General features: G+C 39.3%; 1 protein-coding gene across 1 annotated transcript in view; it reads left to right on the forward strand.

Moving 5' to 3' along the window:
* The window catches only part of LOC136880012 (acyl-CoA Delta-9 desaturase), a 178,509-nt gene that overhangs the window by 145,146 nt on the left and 12,063 nt on the right, over positions 1–21,300 (forward strand). The window contains exon 5 of the mRNA XM_067153274.2: positions 8,806–8,991. Coding sequence (XP_067009375.1) covers positions 8,806–8,991 — 186 coding nt within the window. The remainder of the gene's footprint in view (positions 1–8,805; positions 8,992–21,300) is intronic.

Raw genomic sequence — 21,300 nt, forward strand, 5'->3', positions numbered from 1 at the left:
AGAGGAACGCGTTCCTGGATGTCTTCATGTGTGATCCCTATTTATCGAAGGCCTTTTTATACTTCGACGAACTAGGTTCCCTTGGTTTTCTTGTTTACAAAGTAAGAAAAGATCCGGTTGGTCACTCTCTGCGAGCTGATACGTGTTATGTGGCCATAAATGTTAATTCTACGTTTACGAATGGTATCCTTTCGACATGCAGGCATAGTTCGTCATTATGCCGTCTCCTGAACTCATCATTTTCTCCGATTAGTCCCAGAATCTTCTAAATATTTTTCTTCTTTGAATTCTAACTTTTCAATCAGACCCTTTCTACTCATTGCAAGGCATTCTGATGCATACAGGGCCTCGGGACGAATGACAAAATAATATTGCCTAAGCTTAGCGTTGATAGACACTAATCTTTTGTTATACATATCTCTAGTTAGCTGGTATTCAACTTCTATCTTGCTGATCCAAAATGCGAATGGTACTTTCTCGGAGTTATTAGGTAATATCTACTCGCGTAAGTACTTAAAATTTTCTGCTCGTTTGATTTTTCCGTGTTCTACAATGAACTGTCGAAGAGCCGACTTGATATCTATATATATAAAAGCAAGTCGTTTGGAGCGATGTATATATACATATTTAAAAATGAAAAAAGACATGAATTAATGAGGCACTCCCACAAATCTCAGACATTTGAAACTTGATACGGGAGAAGCTGATGACCCCGGGATCCCTAGAAAAATCGAAAAATCTCAAAATTCCCTCAAGGGGGCACGCTGGGGGCCTCAAATTTTGAATTCAGCATAAAAACGCAGTCGTATAATTTATCCAAAACGACAACCTATAGGTTACGGGTACTTAAAAATTTTCGGGAGTTTCCTATTTTTTATCTCCCGTCCCCCCAAATCAAGATGGCGGCACAACCTGCCAGACGAGGTAGAAAATTGAAATTTGGTGATATTATAGCTTTTGATCCCAAACCGACGGAAAAATCCCAAAATATTCAAATTTTTCACTTTTGACCCCCAAAGATATCGAAATATGGAGGCATATTTAATGACTGTGCAGACATTCCTTTTGAGCTATTTGTTGGCTAAACGGTAAGTCGTATCACAAAACGGCTGGCACCGTTTCTCTTCAATTCGGTGTGATCTACAACTTTGGTCCTATGACATTTTGTCCTATCTCTGTCCCTTATACGTTAGATTTGGCCATATTTCTGGATTGTTGGTAAATTTGGTGATTTTTACAAGTTTATTTCATTGTTTGACAGACTTATATGAATGATAGGATCATCAAGTTGGGTTCACACTTTGGCACGATCAAGGGCCATACGTGGACCAAATTTCATGATTCTAGCTTATACATAAGTAGGCAAAAAGTAATGTAAAACGTTACAAATGTACCCAAATTTCACCCTATTAAAATTTTGAACTCAATGTACCCACTATATATTGGCGATACGAGGAAATAGTTTAGAAACAAACATGTAGAGCGATAAATGAGGCGTCTGATGGCGCAAACCGTTTGTTAATATCATGCACCGTTTAGGAGTTATGAATCTCGAAGTGGAAGTCTGCACTTTTCAACGTGCTCATGCTTATTCGTCATCTATATATATATACAAGCAAGTCGGTTTGGAGCGATGTATATATAAATATTTAAAAATGAAAAAAGACGTGAATTAATGAGGCACTTCCACAAATCTCAGGCATTTGAAACTTGGTACGGGAGAAGCTGATGAACCCAGGATCCCTAGAAAAATCGAAAATTCTCAAAATTCCCTCAAGGGGGCACGCTGGGTGGCCTCAAATTTTGAATTCAGCATAAGAACGCAGTCGTATAATTTATCCAAAACGACAAACTATAGGTTACGGGTGCTTAAAAATTTTCGGGAATTTCCTATTTTTTATACCCCGTCCCCCCAAATCAAGATGGCGGCACAACCTGCCAGACGAGGTAGAAAATTGAAATTTGGTGATATTATAGCTTTTAATCCCAAACCGACGGAAAAATCCCAAAATATTCAAATTTTTCACTTTTGACCCCCAAAGATATCGAAATATGGAGGCATATTTAATGACTGTGCAGACATTCCTTTTGAGCTATTTGTTGGCTAAACGGTAAGTCGAATCACAAAACGGCTGGCACAGTCTCCCTTCAATTCGGTGTGATCTACAACTTAGGTCCTATGACATTTTGTCGTATCTCTCTCCCTTAAATATGGAGGCAATTTTAATGATGGCGAAGATCTTCGCGAAGTCTTATCACGTAAGGGAATGCACAATCTCTATTCAATTTGGAGTGATCTATAACGTTGGTCTTATGACTTTTTATTGTATCTGTATCCCTTTTACGTTTGATTTTTGTCTATTTCTCGACGTTAAGTAAATTTGGACTTTTCACATGCGTAATTCATACTTTCAATCACTTATAAGAATGATAGAATCATCAAACCCTACACGAAAATTGGCCCACCCAGTACCCATATGTCAGCCAAATGCTATGTATGTAGCTGTCACCTAATTATCTGAAAAGTAATGCAATGTGAGATAATCTTACATAAATTTTACCCTATTCAACGTTTCTAACTCAATCGGACCCATGAATAGATCAGATATCATACGACCAGCCATTTAGGCCGCTAAATTTGACGTCTTATGGTACAATCCTTTGTCGATATGACGTCCGTTTTGCAGCAGTCAATCTGTAAATTAAGGTCTGCAATATTTTAAGCATACATATACTTTCGTATGTCGATCTATAAATATTCACTGATGTCGTCTTGTAGCGATCGAGAAGGGGTGTGCCTGCTATTGTAATCAGTACTCTCCACATCGACTTTGACTGGCAGTAGGAATGGGGTCCTTTTCCAATTCCTGTGTAACTGGCATTAATAAGGCAGGCCTACCATTGTAATGAATAATTCACTTCTCGATTTGACTTGCAGAAGGCAAGGGAGCATGTAGTTTTGTTCAAAACTCCCCTTACCCGACTGGTTTGGCTGTAGGCAAGCGTTCCCGCAGTTATAAACAGATGTACCCATCTAAAATGTGACTGGCATTAGGCATACTGGCCTGCTATTTTCATGGAAACTCACCAACTTGGTGTGACTGGCAGTAAGCTGGCTGGCAGTTGGAAAAGTGGCCTCTCATTATAATGATAACTGCACAACTCAATTTTGACTGGTTGTAGGGAAGTTTCCTGCCATTATAATAAAAACTCCTCAATTTGTAATATGTCTGGAAGTAGCAAAGGGGGCTGCCATTGTAACGGAAACTCCCCAAATCGATTGTGACCGCGCAGTAGGCAACGGGGCCTGCAATTATAATGTAAACTTCCCAACTCGATTGTGAATGGCAATAGGCAAGTGAGCCTGCCGTTATCATCACAAATCCGTAACAAGCACTTTACATTGGAAACAACGTATGGGGACCTCTCCATGCTGTTTCTCGGAGACATGCTATTTTAAAGCAATCTTATTTACTGCATGTACAGTATTTACTTCAATATTCGTATACAATGCAGAATACCGTAGCGAAGCACGGGTACATTTGCTAGTTGGTCATAAACTACGTGTTTTCCAACGAGGTCTGGAGGCCAACCATCACTGCTTGGGTTTTAAGTTGGTTGATTTGTTTTGCAGCGGTATCTAGAGGATCAAGATCATCTGCAAAAGCAAGGCAGTCTGTTACCAGGCCAGTTCTCTTGTATCCTACTCTAAGTCAAGTCTCGAACTCTTTCTTGCACATTTCTCTGCGCCATTCGCGGATGAGTTTATTCAGTACATAGTTGAGAGTAAAGGCGATAATCTGTCTGTTGATGGATGAATCGAATTTTAATACTGTAGCACACATGTTAATTGTAATATTGAACCGCGATGATTTGCTCTGGTAGCGGACTGTAGTTTGGTTATACACCGTATTGGTTATGCCATACGTTGAGTTATTAGCCCAATATTACACGTAAATGAAGCTTTTATTTTAATGATTAATAATAAACATTTTGCATAAGAACTATTTACACTTCAAAATAAAATGAATTGCCTGGATGGCTAATGATTGAACTAGTTGGCCATGTAGCACTGAACGTTGTGGTAAAGATGACATGTTGTCTTTCTGTTTTAAAGATACAGAAATCCGTTGCACTCTCGTCTCGCTTAGGCGAGCTGCTAACAAGAGCGCACTCTGCGTGCTGCTGCCATCTAGTGATCATTTTGCTAGCACAAACGTAATTAATGGTACTAACTATGCATGCAATTTCTATTCGAGGACGAAACATTTTCCCCTCTGTTGATTGAATGCAGTCAAGGTAAAATACGATTATAATGGAAATAATACTAACATGAGAACATGAAAGGTTTCATCTGAACGCGGGTAGATAAAAATGTTACGCTGAACTTAAATTACTAATTAATTAACATATATAAAAGGAAAAACTCGTAATTGTACACTGGTGTACAGATTGATGCGTTCATTATTGTTCACACCTGCACAATTACAGTAAAATGTTCCGAATTGTTCACCTTCCTGAAACACTGACCAAATAATGAAATTAAGTGTTCAATTCCTGTACAAAAATAAATACAAGTGCAGCTTTATACAAAATGTAACCCAAGAGAGTCATTCTTGAAGTAAATGTCACTGTAAAGAAATCACATTTTCATTAGAAACGTTACTCAGTGGAAAGGAGACACAGTTTCACTGTTGGTGTATTGAAGTTTCCGTAGGTAGAACTAATGGTGACTGCTGGTATAAGTTCATTAGAACCTGGGTGGAGTTCTTCGACTACATTTAGTCTCCACTGAAGGTGGGGTAAATTGTCCTCCTTGATGATTACCACTGCTCCAGCTTGGATATTGGCTTGTTTTTAATTTCGTTAGGTAATCCTGATACCATCTAGTCCAAAAGTATTAAACCATTTGCTGCAACCTTTTCCACACTGAAAATTTGTTCCTAGCAACAAGAGTCAGATGAGATTCAGGAATGGAATTTAAGCTGTTTCCGATTAGGAAATGAGGGCTTGAGGGTCAGTGGGATCTGAGGATTGGACTGTAAGTGGACGAGAATTTAAACATGCCTCAACTGTGTTAGCACATTACTCAGTTCTTCAGATGTTAAAGATGAATTTCCGACAGCTAGATGCAAGTGATATTTGACTGACTTGATGCCAGCTTCCCATAATCCTCCAAAATGTGGTGAACGAGGTGGAATGTAGTGCCAGTTGATACCCTTGTTTGCCATGTTGTTTACAACTTCCTCTTCATGCTGCTGTGATGCCATGAATTGATGAAGATTTTGTAATTTTCTATCAGCTTCAATAAATTCATCTGGCGATGAAACGGCGTACTGAGGCTAAGAAAGCATCCATGGTAACACCCATAACTGCTTCCCAACGTACAGCTTTGGATGCGAAGCAAACAAATAATGCAATGTGTGTCTTGATAATGACATAGTTTCTCTTGTTAATCAGTGCCACTGAATGGACTGAATGGACGTGCTGGTTGAATTCCATACTTAGGATAGTCGGCCATGAGTTGATGACTCGTTATGCCTTTCAGTTTATTAACATGTTAGTCATTTGTGCACTTAATGTCTGGCTACATTTCTACCATTCAGAATCCAATAATCTTGACTAAGTGCTGCTAACAACAATTATGGTCCTGGATGGTCCTATTGTAAGTATAAATGTTGGACAATAAGAGATGTTAGGTGATGTTTTGATGGTAATAAAATTTGGTGTTTTCCTGAGAATGGGAGCGAGGTATTCTTTAATCTACCGCCAACTATAAGTATTTTGTCATGCAGAAATTGATAGAGATGTTTCAAATGACTCTACCTTGATACAGTACCTTGCTTCTGAAAGTTCTTGATTTCTTCACTGAAAGTCTATGAAAGTCTGAGCTATGCGAATGCATGACATTAATGATGATCGAAGTTCTTGAACCGACAATGGTCCTGTTCGTTTATTGTTCAGCTGTTTGGAATTGTGAATGAATCTGCTTCAATACTTCAGAACACTTTGTAGTTTTGTTAGTGAAGAAAATCTTTCAATGATGTCATGGCCTTTAGTGACGAGTATTGTTACTACTGTTCGTTGTTCGAATATGGTGTGACAACTTTCAACGATGACTATGGACTACGGAGGTGCTAACAACCATGATGGACCTGACTACTACAGTGTGGACTGTTGCAACTTCTGAGGTTCATCTCCTCGAGAAATTAAATCTGCAGTGTTTTTATGAGATGAAACATGATGCCAATCTTCAACATTAATTAACTGCTGAACTTCTGCCACCTTTTTGGTTACAAAAGTTTTCCAACGCGACGAAGGAGAAGCCAATCATGATAAAAGTATTGTAGAATCTATCCACAAATGAGTTCCATTAATTTCAAGTTTAAAAATTGGAACATATGTTTGAAGTAATAGAGCCAACAATGCAGCTACAAGCAATTCAAGACGAGGGAGTGTAACTCTTTTGATTGGAGCCATTCTGGAGTTTGAGCACAACAACTTGACACACATTATCATCATGTTGATTTACAGATCGAAGGTAGATGCAAGTTGCGCATGCTGTTTTAGAGGCGTCTGAGAAACCATGCACTCGAATGTTACTAGATATACCTGTTCCTAAGACATGTCTGTCGACTTGAATGTTCTCAGTGTGTATCAAATGGTTTTGAAGTATTTTCCATTCTGCAACTAAGTCTTCATCTAATGAGTTTGTGTAACCGCAATTTCTTGGAAGAACATTTTGTAGATTATTACTAATGGGTTCATGAGTTCCAATGGATCAAAAACTGAAGCTACTGTTGATGGATGCCACTATTCCCTTGAATGTGGAGCTGTGCCATATGTGACTGTCAATAGTTCGTACGTCTTGGTAGCTGTTTGTGGCGATTTTCTACAAAGAATTCTTTGCAACAGTGTGTCATTTTCATGAACACGAACTTGCCTGTACATTTCTGTGAAGTCTCCAGTAAATGCAATGTTATGAGTCTTGAATCTCAACACACTGGAATAAAGATCTTGTTGTATGGTAGGCCCTACTAACAATGTATCATTAAGTGATATTCCAGTAGTTCTTCTAGATGATGCGTCAAAAACTGCACAGATTGGCATAGTTGTGCTTTGTTTAAATATTGCATGATGTGACAAGTAATAATGTTCAGAATCATTTTGTTATATGTACCTCCCTCATGTGACATAACCGTTCGTATTCGGACATGAAGTTTCCATACTGTTCATGTAATACTGAATTTTTCTTGAATTTTGTTTCCAGTTGACGAAATCTTTGTATTGTCCAAGGGAGAATGAGTTTCATTACGAGGTAACTTGACAACGAATCTTCCTTCGGGAGTGCGTATGGTGTTGCTCTTGGAGTGATGTAAATACTATCGTTCTTCCTGAGATTTGTGTTTGATATGCAAGTTTTCTATTTCTTCAAATGTACGAAGTTGAGTGTCGAGTTGACCTTCCTTTCTGATGCGCAGAGAAGTGAGTGTGTTGCATGCGAGATGGCTGTAGTGTGATTGTGGGCATTTACCAGAAACTATCCAACCCGGATGAGAGTCTTGCAATACAGGGTAATCACCTGGACGTACTTTCCCATCTGACTTCAGAATGGTATAAAATAGCTCTGCGTCAATGATTAAATCTACCTTGCCAGGACTGTAGAATTTGGGATCTGCTTAGTGTGATGTCAGAATATTGCTTCCATGATTCGTAATGTCAGTCCGTGGAAGACATTTGTCCTGTGATGGCAGGAACCACTATACAATTTATGTTAGTGTTAAAATCTGATGCTGTGGACTGGAGGTGAATATCCACACAATCTTTTATAACTGATGATACGTTGTTAATTCCTACAATAGTAATGGTGTCCTTTTTATATTTCAGATTTAGTCTGTCGGCAATATCTTTAGTGATGAGATGAGTTTAACTCCCGCTGTCCAAGAGTCCTCAAACCTTATGATCTTTGATTTTAACAACGACTGTTGATAATACATACGGTTTGTTCCGAGTTCTTGGGTGTTCATTCTTAGTAGTTGTGTGAACGCTGGCAAATACCACCTTGTTGTTAGAAGTTGTTTGGTTGGTAGTACTAGACTTGTGATTTTCATGATGTAGTAATGTGCTGTGTGTCTTGTTGCATTTGCTACAGTGACTGAATGTACTCTCTGACGTTTTATGTGATGCTTTAAAACAATTTAAACACAGTTTGTTGTCACGAGCATAATGGATGCGATTTGACGCGGTTAACTTGAGAGCATGCGAAAAGTCCTGATGTATGACCTTGTTTACTGTAAGAGCACTGATTTGTTAATGCATGCAGCACGTGTATAGGTTGACAGATTTTTGTTATGCGAGCTTTCTGTACTACCGTGCACCTTGACATGGCTGACAGAAGTTTGCATGCTTTCTAGGATTTGGCAGTGATGTTCAGCGTTTATGTGTTCATTGTTTAAGAGATGAACTTCTGATAGAGTCTGCTTCTACTTCCAAGCATCTCCTGGTTTCATAATCAACATCAACAATATTTTGTGATAATATTACTTCTTCGAGAGGAGTGTCTAACTCCAATGCTTAAAGTGTCTGTAAGTTATTTGAAAATGTACCAATAAATTGCCTGAGATCTTCAGCGGTTTCATTTTGCATTGCTGCAGTGTTTAAGATTTCTCTAACCTGCTTTACTTATATAAGAGTTACCAAGCTACCGTGTAGTTTGTTTCAGTAGCTGGAATGTTGTGAGTTAATGCTCTAGTTGAGCCCTGTTCTGCTCCTACGTATGAAGTAAAAATATGATGTTATTTTCAGGTTTTTCATTCCTATGAAGATCGTGTTCTGTTTCCTGATTCCCATCTGCACCCCCGTGTACGTGTGGAATGAGAGCTGGACCTGGTCAGTGCTAAGTCTTGGTGTGCTGCGCTACATGCTCAACCTCAACTTCACGTGGTTCGTGAACAGTGCAGCACACATGTGGGGCAACAAGCCTTTCGATAAGTAAGTATCACACTTCATACCTCACATTCAATCAATTTAGTGTGATAGTTCTCAGAAAAGCATACTTCGATTCAGGGGTTTAAAATGCTACTACAACAACAACTACTACTACTAAACATAATCTAATAAGCTGGAAATCTACAGTCTACTTCAAGAACCACTGTTAAGACATCCTCCTTTCCACATCTTCTCTGACACGTCATAACACATCCAGATGGTACCATTGATCAGTAATTAATCTCTACAAACATGCGTGATGTATAACTCATTGATCTGACTTGACAAGCTCTCACTGGCCTAACAGAAGATTTTTCCAGTCGCTATGATGACTAAACTTTGGTTTCTAGCGAGCAAGAGGGTGAGTGGTTTGAGTCACGTAGGTATAAGCTTGCATTCGGAAGAGATTTAGTTCGAATCCCACTGTCGGCAGTCCTGAAGATGATTCTCCATGGTATCCTATTCTCACACCAGGCAAATGCAGGGGCTGTACCCCCATTAAGGCCACGGTCTGCTCCTTCCCACCACTAGACCAAAAAGGAATCCTTTGGTTTCTGCACTTAATCCGCAGGTCCGCTTTAACAACCATTAAGCATCACTAGGGGGTGGATGTTGATGGCCTAGAAGATCACTGAAATTGATCAATAAAATGCCCTTAAATTAATGAAAAAATGCTATAATGAAAAAATACCTTAAAAATTTGTACAAACTGAATTACGATCTAGCAAGCTGGCTGTGCTGTTACGGTCGGGTAGCTCTGAGCTTGCATTCAGGTGATGGTGAGTTCAAGTCCCACCTCTGGCAGTCCTAAAATGGTTCTCCATAGTTTCCCATTTTCACACCAGGCAAATGATGGGGCTGTGCCTTAATTAAGGCCACGTTCCAAATGTTAGTGCGACGTTAAACGACTAGCCGGCAGCACTGAAGATGGTTTTCCGTGGTTTTCCATTTTCACATCAGGTTGCACCTTAATGAAGGCCACAGCCTCTTCCTTTACTACCCTATCGTCACCATAAGACCTATCTGTGTCGGTGCAACGTAAAGAAAATTATAAAAGCAAAAAACAACCTAGCAAGAAACAAACGAAACTGAATTCTTGTCACTGCGTAATAACGGTAATACAATAAATACGGTATATTATCCCCGTTCCATTCAGTGAACAGAATTTGTTTACAGAAATATTCTTCTCGTAACTTGCTTGGAAGTGTATATAACATGGGCATATTTTAAATCCCTCTTCACCCTTTCTTAGACACCAGTAACTGTTGGTTAGTTTAATTGGACATTAAAGATCTTTAGCAAACCTTATCCATATGTAAGAAAAATGTATAATGTGATAGATTGTTACAATGCCATTTATGGATTTTTATCAGTCTGGCGATAAATAATACATTCATACATTAAGAAAGACTTACACATTCTTTAAAGTGGGACCAACACCTTTGACCGACCAAAAATGCGATTTTTCAATTTATGTTTTAAATTTAAAATTGAACTTTTCTCTTTATAACAGAACAAAATGTTTGTTAATATCTCCAATACCTTCGTAGTTATGACCAAAAACGTGAAGCTCTGTCAGACAAGCAAGCCCTTTAAGGGTATGTTTGTTGCTTGTTTCCCGTAACTTTTCTTTTTCAAAACTTTTCCTCTGATAACGCTGAAAAATTTTAAGATATTACTAGCAGTTTCCCGCTGGCTCCGCTCGCAATGTACAAAGTATGGTGTTGTTGGTTACTATCCTTATGGATGTAATTGCAAAGTTTCGAGTTAGTGGAATAAAGCACACGATCTGCTGTGGTAATAGAATGTCATATTATGTCAACAAAACAGTTGAAAATACATCACCAAAGAAATTGAATTAAACGTTCCTTGGAACAACACTACGCACCAAACTGTTAAAAAGTCCTTCAAAGGTCTTCGTCATGGAGACAAATGTCCTCATAATTTTTCTCAGAATCTACCAATTTAAGTAGTTATTACCTCAAAAGAAAGCGCTTGATCTACTGAGTGTTTTTAGACCAAATTAGATCGAAATATATGATTGCTTCAATGAGAAAAAATGTTGAAGAAATGAGACGTCAAATTGAATGTGCACTCATAACTTTCCTCAGAATCAACCAATTTGAACAGTTAAGATCTGAAATGAAATAGCTTGATCCACTGAGTGTTCTTAGGCCAAAACGAACTCCGCATCTCAATTATAACAAAATATATAATTGCTTCGAAGAGACAAAAAATTGAAAAATCAAATAATTTGAGGAAGGCGGAAGTTAAGTGATTTATAGTAACTGATGAAAAATCTGTGCATGAATACTTTTCAGTTTAAAAAAATTAGAGGAAGTCGACCGGATAGAATTGCCGGACTGACTGACTTTAGTTTTCATTAAAAAAAATTTAGATGAAATTTTGCATGTATTTATATTTGATAGAGAAGAAGATATACTAGAATTACTGAGCTAGCTTCATTGGTCAAGTTTAAAAATATATCTTTTCTAATGAAAATTAATGAAAAAAAATTGACAACTTGAAAGTAACATCATGAAAATATATTGATACTTGATGGACTTCACTGATTCTAGTACATGTTGTAGCTGTAACATTACTAATCATAATAACAAGTGAATCATAGAAAAATATTCATGTGTTTGGAAATTATTCGGGGAAGGGCAAAATAGTGACCATGATACACCGTCGGTTTGAATAACTGATTATGTATAACAGCATTGGTTTATGTGATTTCTAAATATGTAGGCATATTATTAAGGAATAATGTGTTTGTCATATTAAGATTCCTTTTAGTATTCACTTCCATTGGTAAGGAAAAAGAAAGTTTAACACATCCTATTTGTCTCTGTTCAAAAGTGTAGGCCCCCTTAAAGTGCTACATATTAACCTAAAACTTTCTTAAAAGGTGAAATAATGACTGATCAGCCAAAATCGGCAAAAAATTCAAAAACTTGCAAAAAACGCGCAGTATCTTTTGTTATATCGTAGAATGAATTTCTATACTAATGAACAACGTCCAGATTCAAAGGGGAAACAATATGACATGTCAACAACATCCGCCCCTAATCATCACTAATCTACATTTAGGGCTGTCACCGAGTTGGTAAATTTCTTATCAATTATTTACCTAATCTTTTCTTAAATGATTTCAAAGAAGTTCGAAATTTACCGGGCATCTCCCTCGGTAAATCATTCCAATCTTTAACTCCTTTTCCTATAAACAAACATCCGTTTCAATTCGTTTGTCAGCCGTTATAATTCGTTTAACGAACATCTTTTATTCATTTACGTTATTTAAATATTCGTGGCAGTTCGTGATGTGATTTTCTTTCTTCTCACAAGTCATCAGCCATGAGGGCGAACCTTGATACAATGTGACACTTTTCCATCAGGATATCACGTCATGAACCGGCAACAATATTCTACCATTTCGCGGACAGTTTTCGTTCATCGGAACGCACGATGTTTATATTTCTCGTATGGTCAGTGCTGTAGTTAATACTGAAAGCCGTCTTGAACGAGAGTCATAACCAGTTTGTTCCTTATAGTATCCCTTTTTAAGCGAGTAATCTAGTTTTTTAATTTTTTTTTACTTTCCGTCGCAACGACACTGCTAGGTCTTATGGGGACGATGGGATAGGAAAGGAAGTGACTGTGGCTGTGGCCTTAATTAAGGTAAATCATTAATCATCACTGGGGCTCGGAAGTTTAGCATTTATTTTTCCTAAATAGGCATTTATAATGACCAGAATGGGCACTAAAATATTAAAGATGTTTTAATGTAAGCCACGTAACACACATCTGTATCACATTTTAGTACTGAATCCTACATCCCCCTGCGGGTGGAGAGCAACGTCAACGGTGTCCGCTGTCTGTCGTAAGAGGAGGCGACTAAAAGGGGAACCAGGGCCTCTCAACTTAGTAATGTGGGTTGGCGACCACGTTCCCCTAGCTGAGTCTGGCGTTGCTTCCACTTACTTGTGTCGGGTTCCTCGCTCTTACATTTCCTGTCTGACCTCCCTTGGTCAACTCTTGTTCTTTGCCGACCACGACGGTGTTAGATTTGCGAGGCGTAGGGAGCCTTTCATTTACACGCTCTTCGGGGTCTTTCCCTTTTTTTTTCAGATGCCTTCACTTTTCGAAGTATCGGACCTCTTCCATTAGTGTTAGTAGATTATGGTTACCAAGTTATTCTTCCTATTAAAACAACAATCACCACCAGCACTTAATTTTACGTAGCAGGGACGGGACCTGGCAACCCTCTCGACCATTTGGCTTGTAGAGTTTCCGGTACAGATTTGTGTAACATAAAAATATCGTTTTTGTAAATGTTATTTGTTATCTATTAGGTTAAAAATCATCTGTTTCTTTATTATAAATACAGTACATTGATGTTACTTTCTTCTTTCCATTGATTAATTTCAATACGTAAATAACAGCAGAAAATATACACAACGACTTAAATAAAGATAAAAACGGCATTAATCTATCAAATAAGCTACGGAAGCTAAAATAGGCAAAAAAGGCAAAACAATAACTCGTCGTACCGTTCCTAATTGTACGGAAATGTGACACTTCAGTACATCCACCCAGATAGAAAAAGGCATTTGCCTAACTTCCAGGATCTAATCATCAAAAATGTACTTTTTTATATATATATATATATATATATTTTTTTTTTTTGCTACTTGCTTTACGTCGCACCGACACAGATAGGTCTTATGGTGACAACAGGACAGGAAGGAACTAGGAGTGAGAAGGAAGCGGCCGTGGCTTTAATTAAGGTACAGCCCCAGCATTTGCCTGGTGTGAAAATGTCAAACCACGGAAAACGATATTCAGGGCTGCCGACAGTGGGGTTCGATTCCCCTATCTCCCGAATACTGGACACTGGCCGCAATTAAGAGACTGCAGCTATCCAGCTCGGTAATCTACATTTAGGGTTGTCGCAGAGGTAATAGATTTGTTATCAAATGTTTACCTAATCTTTTCTTAATTTCAAAGAAGTTGAAAATATACCGGACGTCTCCCTTGGTGAATTATTCCACTCTAATACCTCTTCCTATAAACGAAAATGGTGTGAAAATGGGAAACCTAGGAAAACTATCTTCCGGACTGCCGACAGTGGAGTTCAAATCCACTATCTCTGAATTGCAAGCTCACAGCTGTGTGCCCCTAACCGCACGGCCAACTCACCAGGGAGTAATCTTGTTAGACTATAGCAACATAAACCGCTTAATCACTGTATCTTATAAATAAAGTTGTAGGGGGTCCACTCTCTGTAATGTAATTTATTTCGCCATATTTTGATATAATTATCTGTTTTAGGTCAACCCAAGACCGTATCAGTAGTTTTTAGCTTCCGTGTTTGTTTATTAGTTTGTTTGTTTGTTCCACCATCACGGGTAAACGTCTGAATAGATTTCGAACAAAGTGCAGATTTAGAGGCTACTCATCCAGGATCAGCTTTCCATATACTTATCATTTAAAAATCACTGAATAAACTGGGTTTTACAGGAACACCAGATTTTTTCAATTTTATCTTACACTATTGATCATATCTTAACCAATCTTCATATTTAGAGTCTACTCACCCAGGAGCAGGTTTAGATATGCATATAATTTAATATCACTGAAAACACTGGGGGTTTATTAGAAGACTAGAAGAGTATTTTATAATTTTCTCTTAAACGATTGATAATATGTTAAATCTGTAGACTGTACGTGAAACGCCCCGTCATTTTGAATCATTTTCTTTATGTACATAATTTCGCTTACTCTTCAAATGACGGGGAAAAATCTATTTCTTAAGGGCTTCATTCTCTGCTGCCAGTGACGGACACCCTCGCAGACGTACAGTTATTTGAAGGATCCATAACAGGAGAAAATCAGAGGATGCATAATATTTCGTTCGGCTTCAAAATTAACCTCGCCTAATGTAACTGAACGCCGAGTTAACATGAGGTAGAACTTTTCTCTTTGGTGTCAGTCAGTCTTTCTCTCTGTCTGTTTGTATATTCCTAAAAGTGGAAAACTGCCGGACTTATTTTAAACAAACTATGTATTTGGACTCCACTCACTCACGTTACCAGGTGCATATGATGTTATGGTAATCACGTGGAGTTGGTATTTATAGGAAGTTGATTCCTAAACATTTTCGCTAACATTAGGTCTATCAAAAGACTGTATGTAAAAACGTTAAGAATATGTTATTCCCGTTCCTTTATGCCATGTGCGTATTTATCGCACGGCGGATAATAACGCAGATGATTACGAAAAGTTGGTTTTCTAGTCCAAGTCCCGTGGGACATGTCGAGCATGTCACTTCAAAGTCGGTAACGACATCAACTTTTTTTTTTGCTAGTTGCTTTACGTCGCACCGAAACAGATAGGTCTTATGGCGACGATGGGACACGGAAGGGCTAGGAGTGGGAAGGAAGCGGCCGTGGCCTTAATTAAGGTACAGCCCCAGCATTTGCCTGGAGTGAAAATGGTAAACCACGGAAAACGCCAGTGGTCAGAGATATAATATGCAACATGAGAACCACGGAGGATTTGGCTTAACTTTTTTTTTTTTTTTTTTTTTTGCTTTACGTCGACCGACACAGCTAGCTCTTTTGGCGACGACGGGAGAGGAAAGTCCTAGGAATTGGAAGGAAGCGGCCGTGGCCTTAATAAGGTACAGCCCCGGCATTTACCTGGTGTGAAAATGGGAAACCACGGAAAACCATCTTCATGGCTCAACTTCGGACCAGGAACTGTACCGCACAATAAATTTGGAAATCATCCTCATACTCCGTCGACTTTCTTCAGCTTCATCATATTACTCGTTACTGCAACGCGCTTTCGTAGGAAAATATAATTTTAACATGTCGCATTAAACCTATGAATAGAGCCATGTTACTTCACATAAATTCCTGAAGGAAACATGTAACCCACTGCAAATTCCCGTGCAAAGAACGCGTACAAATGCTAGTAACAAATATTTTGCAGCATTATTTGATCTGACTCACTATAGTTTGACGCAAAATATTACATGACACGTCGCACGTGGAAGTTTGTATTTTAATAATTGAGCTTCAATTTCGCAAAACGCGCTCAGCAGTATACTATTCAAAAATTAATATAACTCCCAGCAGGCTATTTTCAAGGACAGAGCTACACTGTGCAACGAACACCGAGCGAGTACATTCCACCTACAACTAGGCTGCCCTACAATTAACAAAATTCTGGAATTTCATTAGCAGGAAAATCAGCATTATATCCCGAATGAGCCGATAACGTTCATGTAGAATTTTATGTCACACACCTATTGGTACCAGTATTGTACACTGACTTAGCAAATGTCATGGGATGGTCACCTAACAGCGTGTGGGGCCTCCTCTGGCCCTGCAAACTGCAGTGAGACGCCGTGGAAGTGAGTCGACAAGTCCCTGGTAGTCCTCTGGACGCAGCTGACACCAAATCGTTTGCAGAGCGGCCGCCAATGCTGGTCTGTTCATGGGTGCAGGATCCATGGCACGTAGTCTGCGTTCCAGGACATCCCAGATATGCTCGATAGGGTTCATATCGCGGCTCCTGGGTGGCCATGGCAGTCGTTGTACCTCCGCTGCATGTTCCTGGAACCATTCCCGGGCTACGTGGGAGCGATGTGGCGGCGCGTTATCATCTTGGAACACCGCAGAACCGTCTGAGCGCTGGAAGGCCAAAACTGGGTGGAGATGGTCTCCGAGCAGCTCAACATACCGCGTACTATTCAAAGTCTCTTCCAGAACAACTAGGGGACCCATTCCATACCAGAAAAATGCACCCCAGACCATAAGAGAGACACCAGCGCCCTGGACCACACCTTCGAGGCAGGCGGGATGCATCGCTTCATGTGGTCTGCGCCATACACGGTGCCTCCCATCGGCATGGTGCAGTTAGAATCGTGATTCGTCCGACCCTATCACGTTACGCCATTATTCCAGTGTCCATCCCTGGTGACTGGCGACAAATGCGCGTCGTTGTGCCCGATGACGTTGGGTTAACAGTCGCACCCGTGTGCGGCGCCGGCTCCCATACCCCATAGAACCCATGTTCCTACGGATTGTCCACTGGGAGACGTGTCTAGCACGGCCTGTGTTGATTTGAGCCGTGATTAGTTGCACGGTTGCCCGTCTGTCACTACTGACAATCCGTCTCAGATGTCGCCAGTCATGGTCATCGAGGGTGGCTGGACGACCGATCGTTCGTCTGTTGTGGACGGTGACACCCGCATTCAACCATTCACGATACACCCTGGACGCGGTTGATCGTGTGAAGCCGAATTCCTGCACCTCTTCCGAAATGGCACTTCCCATCCGTCGGGCACCGACCACCATACCCCATTCAAACGGTGTCAGCTCACGACGACTTTCCATGTTACACCTGTCACATGCACAGCCACTATTCACAAGGTATCCTATACAACTGACGCTGGCACAGGGGGCGTGTGGTGCACAGACAACACACCTGCGCATCAGTGCTCCGCTATCCCATGACATATGCTCAGTCAGGTAGAATTTTATGTCACACACACCTGTTGGTACCAGTATTGTATATGTTCTAGCTGTCGATGTGTATACACATTTTCTCGTGAATATCACAATAATAATAATAATAATAATAATAATAATAATAATAATAATAATAATAATAATAATAATAACGAGGCTCATAGTGGGCGCTACTGTAGTCACGTCTTAGTTCGTGAGCCATGGGCAATGGCTGAGTGGCTAGTAAGTGGTCCTGAGAGTCAGGATAACAGTTGCTATGGAATGGGAGTGGGCATCTCGGACACATTCTGAGTCTTGGTCCTCCTTGTGCTCAGGCGACCGGGATTATACAGTTCACTCCCATTAGACAGGCGAGGGACTCCTTAGGAACAACTTGGCGAACGAAATGGAATTCGATGGGAATCTACCGATATTGATCGGGCTTAAGGAAGAAAGAAACTAGAACTGGCTGAGTCAGCAATGATGTGGCATCTGAATGTGTTAGGAATTAATGCTATTCGAGTAAGGGGAGATAACGAGGGAGAGATAGATTATAAAGTGTGCTTGGCGGGTATTAAAAAGGGAAGGGCAGAATGTAGGTTAGGACTGTTCATCAGGAATACTACTGCACGCAACATAGTATCTGTTAGGCACGTAAATTAGCGAATGATGTGGGTAGAGTTTGCATTTGGAGGAATTAGGATAAGAATTGTCTCAGTGTATTAATTATGTGAGCGTGCAGAGGAGGATGAAGTTTACAAGATTTATGAAGCGTTGAGTGACATTTTAGTCAGGGTCAACAGCAAAGATAGGACAATGCTAGTTGGCGATTTCAATGTGAGAATTGGAAATATTAACTCAAGGACACGAAAGGGTGATTGGTAAATGTGGAGAAAATATGGAAGCTATTAAGAATGGGAAGCGTTTGCTGGACATGGGAGGGAAGGGGCACCAGATACATAACAGACTTAATCGAATTTCAATTCAGGAAATCGGTTAGGAATGTACTAGATTTTCGGGGATTTTTCGATGACACGGACCACAATCTGATCTGTAGTGAACTCTGTAGGTCTAGGATAGAGAGAGTGAAATCTATCTGCAGACAGATAAGGGTATAAAAACTCCAGGATGAGTAAATTAGACAGAAGTACTGTACATGAATATGATTAGTCAAAAGTTCCAAACAATGGACAGTAATCAGATTAAGGATATAGAAAGAGAATGGGTGGCACACAGGTATGCTGCAGTAGAAACAGGAGGAGAATACTTAGGAACAACTGTATGTACAGATGGGAAAAAGCGACACCTTGGTGCAATCATTGAGATCATCTTGTAAACGTAAAAGGTAGGTGTATCAGAAATAGCTCCAAACAAGGACTGCTGCAGACAGGGAGTTGTACGTAGGTGAAGGAAACAGAGCGAAACAAACATTTATTGAATCCAAGAAGAAGTCGTGGGAAGATTTTGGTAATAACCTGGAAAGGCTTGGTCAAACAGCAGCGAAACCTTTCTGGACAGTAATAAAGGATCTTAGAAAGGGAAGGGAATAGGAAATAAATAGTGTTTGGGGTAAATTAGGTGAACTCATAATAGATCCCAGGGAAACACTGGACAGGTGGAAGCAATATTTTGAAAATCTTCTCAACGTAAAAGGAAATCTTCCTGGTGGCGTCGTAAACAACAGAGCTCATTGGGAGGAGGACAGTGATGTTGGTGAAATTACGCTTGATGAAGTGGAAACGGAACTAAAATCCACTGTCATAAATACTTGTAGATGAATTTAGACCCCAAATAGTGAAATGTAGTGGGTAGGCAGACATGGAATTGATTCATAGAGTAGTATGTAGTGTTAGTAAGGTACCTTCAAATTGGACTAATTGCGCCTATCTAAAAGCAAGGAACAGCAAGGATTGCAACAACCATCGAGGGATCTCGTTAATCAGTACACCAGGCAAGGTCATCACTGGGATTTTGGAAGGGAGGATGCGATCGGTGGTTCAGAGTAAGTTGGATGAAAACCAGTGTGGTTTCAGACCACAGAAGGGCTTTCAGGATCAAATTTTCAGTATGCGCCAGGTAACTGAAAAACACTACGAGAGGAATAGACAGTTATGTTTATGTTTCTTAGATGTAGAGAAGGCATATGACAGACTACCGAGGTAAAAGATGTTCGCCGTACTGGGGACTATGGGATTAATGGTAGATTATTAAAATCAATCAAAGGCATTTATATTGACAATTGGGCTGCTATTCTATTATGGTAAGAATTGTTCAGCATAAAAAATTCTACAAGAAGGTCCAGAATAAAATACATCGACGGTATCTTTAACACATAACTCTCTATAACCGTTTCTATGTTACAGTTTGCAGTAAAAAACCTTCAATTTTAAAAACAACGTTTTACGTTAATTAGTTATTTTTTTTTAAATAAACTGTTCTTCCCGTCAAGTAGCTAATGCAGATTAAACTGTAATTTACAGAGTGTTATTTCCATCAATACTTTCGAAGATATCATCGTTTCTGTTCTTTCGCGCAATCTCCGTCGCTTCAGAGCGACCGATTAGATTGTGAGCCGGCGCGCGAGTTATCAACGACTTCGGCCAGCATTCGTAGAACATGCTACGATACAATAATTAATAGTGCACCGTTCCCGCGTCCAGGTGAGGATACATGAGATCCAGACTAGCTCTTGATAAATGATTCTATCTGATTAATGTTGCTGGGTTGTGGGTTCCGCTTGAGAAAGTACGCCGATGGTCTATGGTAAATCTCAACCTACGCAGAAGGACGTCTCCAACACGCTATCAGTCGGATACCATACTCGCATGTCGCCATAATTAATCGTAAATTTCAGCTTACTACGATGTTTCAAGTGATTCGTACGCGTTGCTAACAAAATCGCAATCAGAAAATGAGTAATTACAGTCTTACATCTAGTTCTTATACTAAGTAGGCATTAAAAGAATTATATAATTTCACTACTCAGCTTTTATTGACTATTCAGTCTAAATATCAAGTAAATGTCATCTAAGATATCGTTTAAAAATGCCTCGTACAACGTGGACAGTTTCATAATGCTATAAACATCTCCATCAGTTGCAATTACGTTGAAATAAAGAAAAATAGATTTGGAAAAACCCGTAACAAGTAGTTGAAATCTAGACCTTAATCATCGATTCATTAACCCTGGCCTGTTGAAATACTAAGTCATAGTTAAGTAATGTTCGCAGAATCAATTGAAAAATTAAATTATATAAATCAAATGAAACATATTAAGTAGAGTTGAAAAAATTAGATGCATCCAATTGGTTAAAAATGAAAAGAAAATTATACTCCCTACTATATACATCATTTCAGATTATAGTTTTAAAATAGAATGTAGAACGCAGTGAAAATAGCCAAATAAATATTTCATTAAGATCTGGAATCTCTTCTCACTAAGCTGAATTGCTCTTCAAAGTTAGTTAAAATTCTATTATTTAACCTTTAACTCACATATGACTGGTGAAACGAATGTCACTTTGCTAAACTTAACATCTGTGTCCATACATAGTAGAAAATCGTATGGGAAAGCAATGTCTGTTTTCTGAGGACTTCAGTTAACTCGTATGTTTGAAAGTTCGCTTGGATGTTTCATGTTTCATAAGATCTGATCTCCATATAAGCAAATTCAGGTCCACTCTAAGTCGTAATTGATTTCAAATTAATTCTATCATATGGCTTATGTGGTTAATTCACTTAATTATTATCTTAATCCATGGTTAAAATTCAATTTAAGTGCGTATCTGGC

The sequence above is a fragment of the Anabrus simplex genome, chromosome 1, assembly GCF_040414725.1.
Source record: "Anabrus simplex isolate iqAnaSimp1 chromosome 1, ASM4041472v1, whole genome shotgun sequence".
Taxonomy (NCBI): Eukaryota; Metazoa; Arthropoda; class Insecta; order Orthoptera; family Tettigoniidae; genus Anabrus; species Anabrus simplex.